The following is a 16102-nucleotide window of genomic DNA, read 5'->3' on the forward strand; positions in this document are numbered from 1 at the left end:
CACTCTTTTGTTTATCGTTAAAGTCTGTGGTCAAATTAATTATGGGTTAATATTGTTTGTCTATAGTGTAGTCTTGACGAAATCTGTGATTACAGAAGTTTAATAATAGCCTTTGACAATAGAACCATAATAATGTTCAATCTTAGAATTTCAATTAATTATAGTCGAATTTCGACTACTGAGGGACCACTAGTAATAATAAATATTCATATGATAAATGTTAACTGTAATCTCTAAAACGGAATTTACTTCAATAGCAATGCGAAGTTGCAAACACTTGTTCAAATTAAGACACGAAACACTTGGATGAAAAGAGCAATAATCTATCTTGTATCTATCTATGTGTATAAAAATGAATTTCTATTCGTTAATCTTGCTAAAACTCGAGAACGGCTGGACAGATTGGGCTAATTTTGGTCTTGATTTATTTGTGGAAGTCCAGAAAAGGTTTAAAAGGTAGATAAATATGAAAATGCTCGGAATTAAATAAAAATAATTTTGTTTTTCCTTTGATGTGTCCCCCGTCGGACGGATTGCTTCTGTTTGTTTTAGGTTTATTTTATACAAAAGTTTAAGTCTTTTATTTCTTGACTAAGGCACTACGAAGTCTGCCGGGTCAGCTAGTAATAAAAAAATATCCTCTAAAATATGGGTTACCGTTTGTGCTCCGTGGTACCAAACAAGAATGTGACGATCTGCACTAGCGTATAAATGAGGTAGCCCACGATTACTCCTGAGGCAACGATCTCCGCGTCAGGATTCTTCTCCTCGTTCAGGTTCCAAGTTCCTCCGACCCCCAGGAACTCTCCATTGTAACCGGTGCGGTAGAGCACTAAGATTATAATGTTCAAGACCTGAAAGGAATCATAATTTTTGTATCATTATCTCATTCTACTCCATTACTGAATCCACATGGACGACTTTTAATTTATCCACCACCCAAAAGAAGCAAATCTTATAATTTTAATTAAAATAAATTAACTTTATAAAAGGTCAGTCATCAGTCAAGATTATACATAGCAAGCCTTGATCTTTGACGTTAAAGCAGCGTCGGTATGGACAGACCAGCGCACAAGCATCTAAATAGCGCAGTTAACAATGTACCGGATACAATTCGAATACTTTATATCCGGCATACTCTTATGACTTTCCAATTTCGTTCAAGCAAACATCCTGTTTTTCATTAATTCACTAGTTCCGAAAGACAATAATACCTTCGTACCGTTATTATGCGTCATTTGCTGATAACTTGTCACAGCGCATCATTCGTAAAATAGATTAGCTTGATAAAAGATAACAACATGGAGGTTTTGCCTTTAAAGACAATCGTTCCTTCTGTATCATATATGGTTCACACTATTGTACAGCTTCCTATGTATCTTAGAAGCAGGGCTTATTATTGTTTGACACTAGGACCCCGATCGATCTTTTGTGTGATTCCTGCTCATAATAACGTTTTGAGATAGCCAAAAGGACAGCACAGCGGAAGAGTGTCGAATGAAAATAAAAGACCAATAAGAGGAGTTTCTAAAGGGAATTCTCAGCAGTAGGCAGCGCGTTTGGCCGTGTCTCTGTCACTGCTGATGTCCCTGAGCGACTGTCTGCCTACAATGGCAATAAAAAGAGCCTACATACATACATCTTGAATTATAATACTCAACCTAAACTCATCTTTCAAAGATCGGATTTAGTGTTAATACAGCTTACTGCTTTGTATTATTTCGCATAGTTAAACAAAGTTTCTCATACACAATTAAAAGTACAAGCATCACTAGATCCCGTGATACCCAAAAATAATTCTTTAAGTTATTTTAATATATTAGTGATTGATTGACAACGAATCCTCACCGGAAAATAGTCGCATTTCGTTGAAATTGCCGCGATGGCCTTTGTATTTTTTTTAGCAGCATTACAACAAGTGCTAATGTAATTTAAAATTGACTTTATAGCGTAAAAAAATAAGATCGATTGTTTTATATCTTGCAGATTTAAATTTAGTTTTATTTTGTGTTCCTCGTGTTATAATAAAATTTATCGATAAGATAAAATTTATAGAATGCTAAAGACAACAGTGCTGGGTTTCGACTAGCATTTTCCGCCCGTACTAATAAATAAAACTACAAAATTGATCAAAGCAAACATAAAATCTAGAAACACAGTGCATCACGGTTTGTGAACCCAATTCATAAATACTAAAACACTATATACATTATATAAGAGTCTGGTCTGCCTTCAAACAAATTCTGCAATATCTTCTTAATAACAAGCATTTTCGCGGTATAACTAACAAGATTAGTTGATTTGTTAATGAAACGATGAGGCATGAGCTCATCCACTCACCAGCGGGTCATAAGTCAACACACTCGGGGACCTTTCATTCAATACTGTCACGAGTCATATCCATAGTATAGAGGAGGCTCACAGATGTTTTCTAAGCTTTTACTGTCGTTCAATAAAGTGACAATGCAAAATGTGAAGATAACATGCATATTTTATTTTAGTTCCCAGGCTGAACTACCTCACTGCCCATAGAGATCATCAACGTAAATTCCGCCACCCATCGTGAGACAATACTGCCCCACCCTTCAATCAGGAATGCAATACTGTTTTGCGGCGGTTTTTGTTATATTTGATATCTTTTTATTTATTTTTTATTGCTTAGTTGGGTGGACGAGCTCACAGCCCATCTGGTTGTTAAGTGGTTACTGGAGCCCATGGACATCTACAACGTAAATGCGCCACCTACCTTGAGATATAAGTTCTAAGGTCTCAGTATAGTTATTTTAGATACACGAACAAACCGAGGTATTCTATGTGTGTGTTTTTTTCTTAAATTAAATAAATCAAATTATAATGCTATTATATCATGTAATTTTATCATAATATCAAAAAAAACATCCGATCTTTAAATGAAGTGAAATCGTATTCACGCAGCCTTGGCAAGAGAAACCTGTACTACATATAACGCCCAATTACGATTAATTGTAAAACATTGTAATTGTTAGATGTCTAATTAGTCTTGTGATGGATTACGCAAGATTTTCCGAATTAATGACTTAAGTAAGCTAATGCTCGTAGCTCGGATGGGAGTATCGTGAAAGTTTCAGTTTTCAGAAATGTAATTTTATTTTGTTTGGATGCAATTTTTTTGTGTGTGGAATACATGTCCATTGAAGAAACATTGGCTATAGACGTATGACATCTTGACAAATCTGATTTTGATACTACTTATTTAAGTTTAAATAACATACAGAGATGTATATTGATTTGGAAAATTTTGTTTGAAATGAAAACAAAAATGACCCGTTCGTAACAATTGTTACGTTCTACGGATTTCAGAGATCGTAGACATGATTAAAGCTACTTTTCCGGTAATAATCTCTCGTTTTTTACTGTCATTATACATGTTTTCTGACGTTTCGAGTTTGCACATTTCGTGGTCATGAGACGGACGACGTGAAAAAAAGATAAAATAGATTTTAGAAACATTACATTTCGTTGTCGAACTACGCCAAAATATCATAAAATATGTTTTGATCGCAATTTCCAAACAAATCACTAATCTATACTTCTATATTATTATTTATTTATTTATTTATATTATTATAAAGAGGAAAGATTTGTTTGTTTGTTTGTATTGAATAGGCTCCGAAACTACAGAACCGATTTGAAAAATTCTTTCACTGCTTGGAAGCTACACTATTCCCGAGTGACATAGGCTATAATATTTTTTGAAAAAATTAGGGATCCTCACTAAAACCCCAATAATGTAACCCAAGGTGTAAAATAATTACCTAAAATATTCTTTACATCGATTGCCCTGCGAAAACTATTGATGATAGAATAAAATAATGTAATACGACTTTGTAGAATACATAGTTATACCGCAATAAGTGTTCTTTTATTTAAAATAATACAAATATCGTTGAAATTTTTGTTAAAGACCCGAGCGGAGCCGGAGCGGGCCGCTATACATTATACTCCTATTATCCAAAAAGGTTCAACAACAAATCCATTACATAAATGATTATTTGTAACTCCTAGCATCTGCAAATCTACAGTATACTACATTAAATAACTGAGAACTCCCAATAATTACGCGAGAGCTCAATTGCATCTTCGTATCCGAGCAGGAAGCCCGGACCTTTAACATTCGTATTTCACATTTGAGGTTCTTCAATGTGATTTTTGCATAATTCGATTTGCGCGTGAATTGAAAACAAAAAAAAATAAGATGTTCTAATAACTCCATGCGAGCAGATTGGAAATTTATTTGTTTGAGTACTTTATTAATCATGGGCACTTGTGATCAATTCTTACGACACCTTAAACTAACGATATATGATTTTGTCCGTTGCTGACTAGCTGTTCTCATTATACTTCTAAAATTGATTTGATCAATATGAAGTCGTGCAGCCGTCGTGGCCTAAAAGATAAGATGCCCAGTTTCCTTGCATTTATCGTTGCGACAGTACCTGTATTCAAATCCTACATACCGTTACAATTATGTTTTTTTTTATATATACGTAGTGATACGTAAAGCGTATTCACGAACGACTTCCATAATGAAAAAATAATATCGTGAAAATTAAATCCACAAAAGATATCAACCTTCCGTAATTATAAGCCCGCCAGAGTACGCGGTTCGAGTTTTCAAATACGTAAAAAAAAGAGAGAGACCATACATTGTCTTCATTATCACCAGCATAATTTCATACGATATCGTTCCAGTAGACTTGGACAGGCCACCGACAGAGGACCGCCGACAGTCGATAAAAAAAATCAATAAGTATTACCACGAGTATTACTAATCTACTACTGATTTACAAGAAATATGTCTGTAACTTAACACAGTGCATATAACATTGAACGAATCACGTAGTCGACTTAATGGTATACGTAATGGCATGGTCAAGGTTCCGTTACCCAATGCCCCGTGGCAGCCAGCACATAAACGTGACCCCATTGTTATAGTCGTATTATTATCATCTGTGGCGTCCAGTGCAGGCGGAATGCCGAGGGAAAATGCACCTTACGCAAAACGCATACCTTACGGCTTACCCCCATCCTCTCTCGGGTGAAGTCTATCTCAACCGAGGTTCGGACGTGGGTTGTTTATCGACAGGGCATTTAGAAATGTCACCTGCGTTTTTTTTTTTCTATTTCCCGTTTGATAATATCAGGGGCCGTAGTCTACTTATTCTTTCTAGTTTTCCGGAACAGAGGAGGAATTTTTTTAAGGAACGTAATATAAAAAACAATTGGGGCGTTCAAATTTTCGTTCGAACTTTACAAAGAGTTCAGTTCAAAGTTCTTGTTGTCCTAATTACAACAAGTGCTAATGTAATTTAAAATTGACTTTATAGCGTAAAAAAATAAGATCGATTGTTTTATATCTTGCAGATTTAAATTTAGTTTTATTTTGTGTTCCTCGTGTTATAATAAAATTTATCGATAAGATAAAATTTATAGAATGCTAAAGACAACAGTGCTGGGTTTCGACTAGCATTTTCCGCCCGTACTAATAAATAAAACTACAAAATTGATCAAAGCAAACATAAAATCTAGAAACACAGTGCATCACGGTTTGTGAACCCAATTCATAAATACTAAAACACTATATACATTATATAAGAGTCTGGTCTGCCTTCAAACAAATTCTGCAATATCTTCTTAATAACAAGCATTTTCGCGGTATAACTAACAAGATTAGTTGATTTGTTAATGAAACGATGAGGCATGAGCTCATCCACTCACCAGCGGGTCATAAGTCAACACACTCGGGGACCTTTCATTCAATACTGTCACGAGTCATATCCATAGTATAGAGGAGGCTCACAGATGTTTTCTAAGCTTTTACTGTCGTTCAATAAAGTGACAATGCAAAATGTGAAGATAACATGCATATTTTATTTTAGTTCCCAGGCTGAACTACCTCACTGCCCATAGAGATCATCAACGTAAATTCCGCCACCCATCGTGAGACAATACTGCCCCACCCTTCAATCAGGAATGCAATACTGTTTTGCGGCGGTTTTTGTTATATTTGATATCTTTTTATTTATTTTTTATTGCTTAGTTGGGTGGACGAGCTCACAGCCCATCTGGTTGTTAAGTGGTTACTGGAGCCCATGGACATCTACAACGTAAATGCGCCACCTACCTTGAGATATAAGTTCTAAGGTCTCAGTATAGTTATTTTAGATACACGAACAAACCGAGGTATTCTATGTGTGTGTTTTTTTCTTAAATTAAATAAATCAAATTATAATGCTATTATATCATGTAATTTTATCATAATATCAAAAAAAACATCCGATCTTTAAATGAAGTGAAATCGTATTCACGCAGCCTTGGCAAGAGAAACCTGTACTACATATAACGCCCAATTACGATTAATTGTAAAACATTGTAATTGTTAGATGTCTAATTAGTCTTGTGATGGATTACGCAAGATTTTCCGAATTAATGACTTAAGTAAGCTAATGCTCGTAGCTCGGATGGGAGTATCGTGAAAGTTTCAGTTTTCAGAAATGTAATTTTATTTTGTTTGGATGCAATTTTTTTGTGTGTGGAATACATGTCCATTGAAGAAACATTGGCTATAGACGTATGACATCTTGACAAATCTGATTTTGATACTACTTATTTAAGTTTAAATAACATACAGAGATGTATATTGATTTGGAAAATTTTGTTTGAAATGAAAACAAAAATGACCCGTTCGTAACAATTGTTACGTTCTACGGATTTCAGAGATCGTAGACATGATTAAAGCTACTTTTCCGGTAATAATCTCTCGTTTTTTACTGTCATTATACATGTTTTCTGACGTTTCGAGTTTGCACATTTCGTGGTCATGAGACGGACGACGTGAAAAAAAGATAAAATAGATTTTAGAAACATTACATTTCGTTGTCGAACTACGCCAAAATATCATAAAATATGTTTTGATCGCAATTTCCAAACAAATCACTAATCTATACTTCTATATTATTATTTATTTATTTATTTATATTATTATAAAGAGGAAAGATTTGTTTGTTTGTTTGTATTGAATAGGCTCCGAAACTACAGAACCGATTTGAAAAATTCTTTCACTGCTTGGAAGCTACACTATTCCCGAGTGACATAGGCTATAATATTTTTTGAAAAAATTAGGGATCCTCACTAAAACCCCAATAATGTAACCCAAGGTGTAAAATAATTACCTAAAATATTCTTTACATCGATTGCCCTGCGAAAACTATTGATGATAGAATAAAATAATGTAATACGACTTTGTAGAATACATAGTTATACCGCAATAAGTGTTCTTTTATTTAAAATAATACAAATATCGTTGAAATTTTTGTTAAAGACCCGAGCGGAGCCGGAGCGGGCCGCTATACATTATACTCCTATTATCCAAAAAGGTTCAACAACAAATCCATTACATAAATGATTATTTGTAACTCCTAGCATCTGCAAATCTACAGTATACTACATTAAATAACTGAGAACTCCCAATAATTACGCGAGAGCTCAATTGCATCTTCGTATCCGAGCAGGAAGCCCGGACCTTTAACATTCGTATTTCACATTTGAGGTTCTTCAATGTGATTTTTGCATAATTCGATTTGCGCGTGAATTGAAAACAAAAAAAAATAAGATGTTCTAATAACTCCATGCGAGCAGATTGGAAATTTATTTGTTTGAGTACTTTATTAATCATGGGCACTTGTGATCAATTCTTACGACACCTTAAACTAACGATATATGATTTTGTCCGTTGCTGACTAGCTGTTCTCATTATACTTCTAAAATTGATTTGATCAATATGAAGTCGTGCAGCCGTCGTGGCCTAAAAGATAAGATGCCCAGTTTCCTTGCATTTATCGTTGCGACAGTACCTGTATTCAAATCCTACATACCGTTACAATTATGTTTTTTTTTATATATACGTAGTGATACGTAAAGCGTATTCACGAACGACTTCCATAATGAAAAAATAATATCGTGAAAATTAAATCCACAAAAGATATCAACCTTCCGTAATTATAAGCCCGCCAGAGTACGCGGTTCGAGTTTTCAAATACGTAAAAAAAAGAGAGAGACCATACATTGTCTTCATTATCACCAGCATAATTTCATACGATATCGTTCCAGTAGACTTGGACAGGCCACCGACAGAGGACCGCCGACAGTCGATAAAAAAAATCAATAAGTATTACCACGAGTATTACTAATCTACTACTGATTTACAAGAAATATGTCTGTAACTTAACACAGTGCATATAACATTGAACGAATCACGTAGTCGACTTAATGGTATACGTAATGGCATGGTCAAGGTTCCGTTACCCAATGCCCCGTGGCAGCCAGCACATAAACGTGACCCCATTGTTATAGTCGTATTATTATCATCTGTGGCGTCCAGTGCAGGCGGAATGCCGAGGGAAAATGCACCTTACGCAAAACGCATACCTTACGGCTTACCCCCATCCTCTCTCGGGTGAAGTCTATCTCAACCGAGGTTCGGACGTGGGTTGTTTATCGACAGGGCATTTAGAAATGTCACCTGCGTTTTTTTTTTTCTATTTCCCGTTTGATAATATCAGGGGCCGTAGTCTACTTATTCTTTCTAGTTTTCCGGAACAGAGGAGGAATTTTTTTAAGGAACGTAATATAAAAAACAATTGGGGCGTTCAAATTTTCGTTCGAACTTTACAAAGAGTTCAGTTCAAAGTTCTTGTTGTCCTAAGCCAACTATTTGTAACAGTATATCTGTTTCAAATAGTATTCTTTTCTTTTTTTTCTCTGTATTTTCTGTACTTCTTTTCTCTCCACACAATGTCGTTCTGATATGTGTGTCAGAATTTGACACTTTTTACTACTTATCATTCAAAATCAACATTCGCGTCATAAAATATCATCACCTTCCAAATATATCTACGTACAGGGAGCACATTAAAGACGCGGCATGGATAAGGTCCACGGACTGATTATGTAATGAAAGGCATGCAATATCGCTGGGTGGTGAACCTTAGGAACTTTCTGATTATCATAAAGAAGACCATCTATACTAATATATAAATCTACAGTGATTTTTACGGATGTTTCGTTATAACTACTGAACCATGCATCCGATCGACTTGAAACTTAGTATCCATGTAGAAAATACAGGTACTTAATGGATAGGCTAATATTTGTATGAGTGTTGAACTCTCTACACCAGTTGTGGGGTTGTTAATGATGAGAATCTTTGTGGGGGTGAGAAATAATAATGTTAATTTTAAATGCCCAGCGAAGCGGACGGGTACAGCTAGTGTTCATATAAAATGTTATTATCCTGTTTATTTAGGCCGTGAAGTTTACTCGCATTTCTGTTCAAAGGGAAGATTTCCAGCTCAAGTCTAAAGGTCCCTCAGAATTTGGTTTGTGATGTCGAAGAGCTACACTTTTTTTTTTATTGCTTAGATGGGTGGACGAGCTCACAGCCCACCAGGTGTTAAGTGGTTACTGGAGCCCATAGACATCTACAACGTAAATGTGCCACCCACCTCGAGATATAAGTTCTAAGGTCTCAGTATAGTTACGACTGAAGTTTAGGGCTTCATACCTTGATCATCGGCCCAGTTTCCTATCATCAAGCGGCCTAGATAGCGGCGCACCTAGGTACCTGTTATCGAATGTTACGAGCCTCTGTGTTTAATCGCTCATTCAATTAAATTCTGTTGACGCATGATAAAGGTAAAATGGTGTCGCTTCAATTTTTATTTGTTAATAATACATTTTCTTTGATTTTATTATTGGTTTGGCTAATTGATGGCTACGTATTAAAACGCATTTTTTTAGTCAAATGTATCCTTGTCTTTTCATTAAACCACGAAGAAAGCGTAAAAATTATATAAACGGACTTAACACAATGATTAAAGTCAAATTAACAAATTAATAGAAAAAACTCTTTAAATAAAATTGTAAGAAATAAACTGATCGACCGATTCGATCTGAAGCCACTTTGGGTCATACCATAGCACCAAATGGACCACGAGCTCATATTTTGCTCATCTGTGCCAATATTTGCTCAAAGCCCTAAAATTCTATACAATGTTTAAATAAAAGTACCGCATCCGATAAGATTAGAAGTAGTATTATATTTCGTTCGCACTAAAAATCTTTTTTTTATGATTAAGGGCGTACTGGTGCCACGAAGGTCAAAGACGACTGTGAGATTTGCATGCGAATGGGCAGCAAGGTTCTTTGGTTACTACACTAGCACACAGCGATCACCGATTGCCATTTTTTTATGAATGAGGGATTTCTGGTGGCCCGGAAGCCTTTCCAGTTTCACAGGTACAGGTGGACGAGCAAGGGCTCAGCCAGAAGGGACGGCTGATGCTTAGGTTAGGTTGCACGTCGAACTCTTTGTCGAGTTCAACGAGTACGGTTACCGGGGTCTCTTCTCTGAGTGTTAGAGCGGAAGGCCTCTAATGTAAGAGTTATTGAATCAGATGGATCCGTAAGGACGTGTCTAGGGCGAAGACGGTGCCTGGCTCCTGCGTGATAAGGATTCGGGGAGTATTCAGGCCAGAAATCTCTGGTAACGAGGGTCGTATTGACGAAAATCTTCTATAAAGTTTTCAGTACATTTGAATTGTAAATGAGCTTTAGTATTCTGGCATTTAGGCTTGGCTATCCCTTTTTTTTTTTTCGGGTATAGTGCCGAACCTCCTACGAGGTCCCCGCGCAAAAGGGGCGCGCGGGGTATGTGAGACTCTACGATCTGCATGGCGTTGTGAGCAGACCGCGGGCTCAAGGATTTTAGGGCCCACCCACTAAACGACTCCTCTGCACTCTTACACCCGACGTCCGATCCCCTCCGAGGTCAGAACCCGGATGAGGTAGGGAGGTTACCGCGGTCAACACTACAACCAGACGGCGCGGCTCAACCCAAAGACGCCCAGCCGACGGAGCCTTCGAGGCGAATCGAAGGCTCTGAAACGTCCCAGCCCATCGGGCCGCCCAGACGGTGCCGCTGGTGTGCCGGAATACCCTGCTGGACCAGAACCAGCCTGCAGGCTTGGATATCCCTGCCAAACTCTTATCCATTTCTTTCTTTAATTGTTAGTAAACGCACAGGTACTTTGAAAATATCACTAAGTTTCTTCTAAAGCGAAACTGTATTGCGACTCAATCGTAAAGTTATTATTATTTTAAAGCGCCTATAAAGATTTACGTAAATAGAAAGTACAGATTTTACTTTAACTAACGCCACGTTTACAATTCGAAATTCTATCGCTTTATAGTACTTCTGTGACACATTATAGAAAATTTGAAACAGTCTTATCAGATAAAAACGTTACTCATAACAACGGACCTGGATGTACTCACAACGAATGACTGAGTCACTTAACTATTTTAGCGGAAGTATCGATCTACAGTACTAACATGATTAACGTGCTCTTCGCAATTGGCAATGTAATATGTTTGTTTGATGATTGTGGAGTTTTGTTGCAGCATCAAACAAATCTTGGCTCTATGAATCTTTTTTTTCTTTTCTTTTCTTAAATAGGTGTACGAGCTCACAGCCCACCTGGTGTTAAGTGTTTACTGGAGCCTATAGACATCTACAACGTAAATGCACCACCCACCTTGAGATATAAGGTCTAAGGTCTCGGTATAGTTACAACGGCTGCCCCACCCTTCAAACCGAAACGCATTACTGCTTCACAGCAGAAATAGACAGGGTGATGGTACCTACCCGTGTGGACTCACAAGAAGTCCTACCACCAGTAAAATCTCAGGCCGGATTTCTTACTAATAATAATTAGTACGATTTTTCATCAGACCCAAAGTATTCCTATCCTATATAATCTTCCACGGATAAGTACGGCCATTTTACTGGGAAAATGACTACTTATCTTACAATTTACTCAAAATTATACATTATTTTCATTTCGTAAAAAGAGTCTTCATATCGTAAATAGTAAAATCAATATCCGTTTGCAACTACGTTTTACGTTCGAAATATTAAACCAGTAATGTAATGCAAAAGCTGCTGGGTGACGCGACCCGTCACACGAACGCATCAACCCTACGCCTCAACTCATTCACTTTTATTTGTATTACAATGCGTGCCGTGTAATTATCAACAGCAAAATAGGTATAGTATCAAAATAAAAATCGCGGCATTTATTTATTTATTTATTTATTACACTTCATGTAAAATTTACATTGGCGGACTTAATGCCTAAGGCATTCTCTATCAGTCAACCAAAGGTAGTGCAGAGTAAATAGTGGTAGGTGCAATGAAATTTATATTAAGTTACGAATACATACAAAAAAAGTATATATATACATATATACAAAATCACATATATATATATATATACATACATATATACACACATACATACATATAATAAATTATACAGTATTAAGAGGAATATATTAATAAATTTACTTAACAAATAACTTAATCTTAATAAGTTCATGTTAATTTTTTTAGAATCAATCATTAAAATCGTGTTCGTGTAACATCCTCTATGAAGACACGAAATGAAAACTAAATGAATATTCACTAGTCGTTAGCTTATTACTTCGACTATTCTAACCGAAAACGTTCATGACCCGTTTAATTTTATCAGCTGATAACAGAATCGGTCCTCACATAAATTCTCTAACATTTTTAATGTTCGACTAACTTAAATATATGTAAGTATTTTGGAGCATGAGTTTGTTAACTGTAAAAAACGTACGCATTCTAACATCAAGCAAGGTTAAAGATGTAAAAAGTACTTTAAGAGTTTGACTGAAAGGTCAAATTGCTGTGATTTATACCAATCTATATAAATGAATTGCTGTTCGTTAGTCTCGCTAAAACTCGAGAACGGCTGAACCGATTTGGCTAATTTTGATCTTAAATTAATTGTCGAAGTCTAGAGAAGGTTTAAAAGGTAGATAAATATGAAAATTCTCGGAATTAAATAAAGTTTAGGTCTTTTATTTATCGATTGAGGCACTACGAAGTCTGCCGGGTCAGCTAGTTTGTAATAAATTAAGGCGTATCTGTCGTCTTTACGTATCTACAGTTGAGAAACACTGCCGATGCGATTTCAGTACTCCTTTGGAATTATACTTTAAATGAAGCCTTTATTTATTTATTACATAGATGGGTGGACGAGCTCACAGCTCACCTGGTGTTAAGTGGCTACCGGAGCTCATAGACATCTACAACGTAAATGCCGCCACCCACCTTGAGATATGAGTTCTAAGGTTTCAGTATAGTAACAAGCCTTTTGTTACATTCATATAAACTTCTTACTTTTAATGTAAATAATGTTCTATAAGCAACTAGAAACAAAGGAATCTTTATAGAAATTTTTTTCTTTGTGTTGTCCGTTCATTCTCATGTTACAGGAATTTTACTGAAAGACTAGTGAGATTATAGTTGAATTTCGATGAAATTACGAAATAACATTGAGCAGCGGTAGGCAGGGGATTGGCTCTGCCCCTGGCATTGCTGAAGTCCATGGGCGACGGTAAGCACTCACCGTCAGGTGGGCCGTATGCTCGTCTGCCTTCAAGGGCAATAAAAAATAAAAAATAAAAATATCAACGGTTTTTATGTCTTCTGAAGTTGTTCTAGATTTGTGTTACAGCAAAACTATGAAAGATCAGAGCAGCGCCAGGAATTACGTACCTATGTAGTGCCTCAACGCTGAGGACACTTTCCTTTCATCCAAATTTGTCCATTTAACACGCAATTGAATTGAATTGATTACATGCAATGACTTGACCAAAATAAGCGGCATTACAATTAATGCCTAATTCACATTAAGAAAAGACATCTTATTCTGTTCGTTATTGATGTGGTCAAAAGTTTTGGACCGTAAAAATAATCTAAGGCAGTTTTTTTTTTAATTTGTTTTCATCATTAACGTAGATGAGTTATGTCCCCCTTTTTTTCCTATCCTAGTCACCTCGAGGGGTTATACTAGATTCTCCGGGCGAGTAGGTAAGCTCACGGTGCTCTAACCTGAGGACGTTGCTAAAACTAGTTCTACCAAGAGCAGTGCTTGGCAGAATCTATCACCGGATTGGAAACGCGACCCACCGAGAAGATCCGGCGAGAAACTCAGTGGGCTGTGTCTATGGGTTAATTTACACGACGGGTTCGACGAGAACGGTGACCGGTGCTTGTGGTACATAAAAGCATCGTTAATGGATCGAGAGGCTCCGAAAGTTGTGCCCCAGTCTAGCGTACAAACAACAGAATGGGGATGCCACCGCTCGGCTTGAAACCGACATATCTCACCGCACACACTACAATTTTGTGAATACGCTCACATCGTTTGACTCGGCACACAAACAAAATTTTCCTATAATGAACTATCAATTTACTTACAATTTTGAATGTCTTCACGACTATAGTCGCTATAGTCTGAACGGAAACCATTTTAAATGAGATATTAATACACTAAAATATCACAAGTTATCACTATTAAAAACTGTTCCTGTGTCCGCCGACGACAACTTATACGCCAACTGTGCGGCCAGTTATCGCTTATCGCTGTTGGCTCGTAATCTTATCACTTCCAGCGAATTAGTAGGGCAGGTTGCGATATCTTGTTTTTTTCATTAGAACACTTGTCAAACGAATTTCAACTCTAATCGCTTGGCAATATAATCGATTTGCAAACTCTAAAATGTACCGTTGAGTAAATTGCTTTATTTAGTAAAGTATTTAGTTTTTCATGAAGGATGAATTCTTAAACAAGTGAATCATTATAAATCGCATCGTTGTAATTCCGGTCACCGTCCTCGTCGAACCCGTCGCTTGTGACGAAGGGCTCGACGAGCGAACTAACCCATAGACACAGCCCACTGAGTTTCTCGCCGGATCATCTGAGTGGGTCGCGTCTCCGATCCGGTGGTAGATTCTGCGAAACACTGCTCTTGCTAGGGTCAGTGTTAGCAACTCTCCAGTTTGAACCCCGCGAGCTCACCTACAAACGTTAGGGCGAAGCTGAAATAGCCTCTCAAGGCTATCAGCATAGGTAGGAAAAAAAAAAGTTGTAATTTGCTTTTTGTATAGCCGTGCTATGTAAGACTGACCGACGTGTCTAAAACATAATATTATTATCCAGTTCAATCTAATGATAAAACACACTTATTGCTGCAAATATTTGATTTAACGTTAAGTATGTATTTATTAGTGCGAACTTAGTGAGTCTTTGTATTACAAAGCTGTGAATATCTATATTGCAGACATCAGTCTGCAATATGGATATTCACAGCTTTGCCTACCGTTCAACCCACATACAACTAAAGTTCAATTATTTATTAGTTTTCATTTTATCAATGCACAGAAAGTATTACTATTAATGAATAAAATTAATGCCTTCAATATCTATAATTCGTTCAGTGTACAATATTTTTAACATAAAATTATAATGACCTCAATTTTGAAGCTAAATAAAGCTTCTTTTCGAGTGGTTTTGGTACTTATAACTGTACGCGTAAGTTTGATTTTATTTAAACACAAAAATATTAATAAAACTTCAATGATATTCAGATGCAATTTTTTTGAATTTACAATTTTCCTTGTAAATGTTGTTTTTAGACCACAAATCTACGAATCGTGCGAAAGTCGGTCAGCTAAAGTTAAGTAGTTCACGAACGACATGTTTTCTTTATTGAAAACAATACGATGTTAGAACGTAGGAATAACTAGACGTTTTTGTTATTTATCATTTCTTGTAAGGTAATGTCTTATGTGTTCACAACCGTGAGCATGGCTTGGCAAAGTAGCGGCGAAGGTTATAATAATCGAAGTCGTCCTGGCCTAAAGGATAAAACGTCCGGTGCGTTCGTGTCGAGCGATGCACCGGTGTTCGAATCCCGCAGGCGGGTATCAATTTTTCTAATGAAATACGTACTTAACAAATGCTCACGATTGACTTCCACGGTGAAGGAATAACATCGTGTAATAAAAATCAAACTCGCAAAATTATAATTTGTGTAATTACTGGTAGCAGGCATCTTGTGAGTTCGCACGAGTAGATACCACTATCCCTCCTATTTCCGCCGTGAAGCAGTAATGCGTTTCGGTTTGAAG

General features: G+C 36.6%; 2 protein-coding genes across 2 annotated transcripts in view; one reads left to right on the forward strand and one right to left on the reverse strand.

The window, feature by feature from the left end:
• LOC101737793 (uncharacterized) overlaps positions 1–14554 on the reverse strand; it is a 47357-nt gene extending 32803 nt beyond the window's left edge. Inside the window, exons 1-2 of the mRNA XM_004932505.5 lie at positions 14390–14554; positions 658–854 (exon numbers count right to left, since the gene is read on the reverse strand). Coding sequence (XP_004932562.1) covers positions 658–854; positions 14390–14440 — 248 coding nt within the window. The 5' untranslated portion in view covers positions 14441–14554. The remainder of the gene's footprint in view (positions 1–657; positions 855–14389) is intronic.
• The window catches only part of LOC101737927 (adenylosuccinate lyase), a 63805-nt gene that overhangs the window by 34852 nt on the left and 12851 nt on the right, over positions 1–16102 (forward strand). The window lies entirely within an intron of this gene.

The sequence above is a fragment of the Bombyx mori genome, chromosome 17 (genome assembly GCF_030269925.1).
Source record: "Bombyx mori chromosome 17, ASM3026992v2".
NCBI lineage: Eukaryota > Metazoa > Arthropoda > Insecta > Lepidoptera > Bombycidae > Bombyx > Bombyx mori.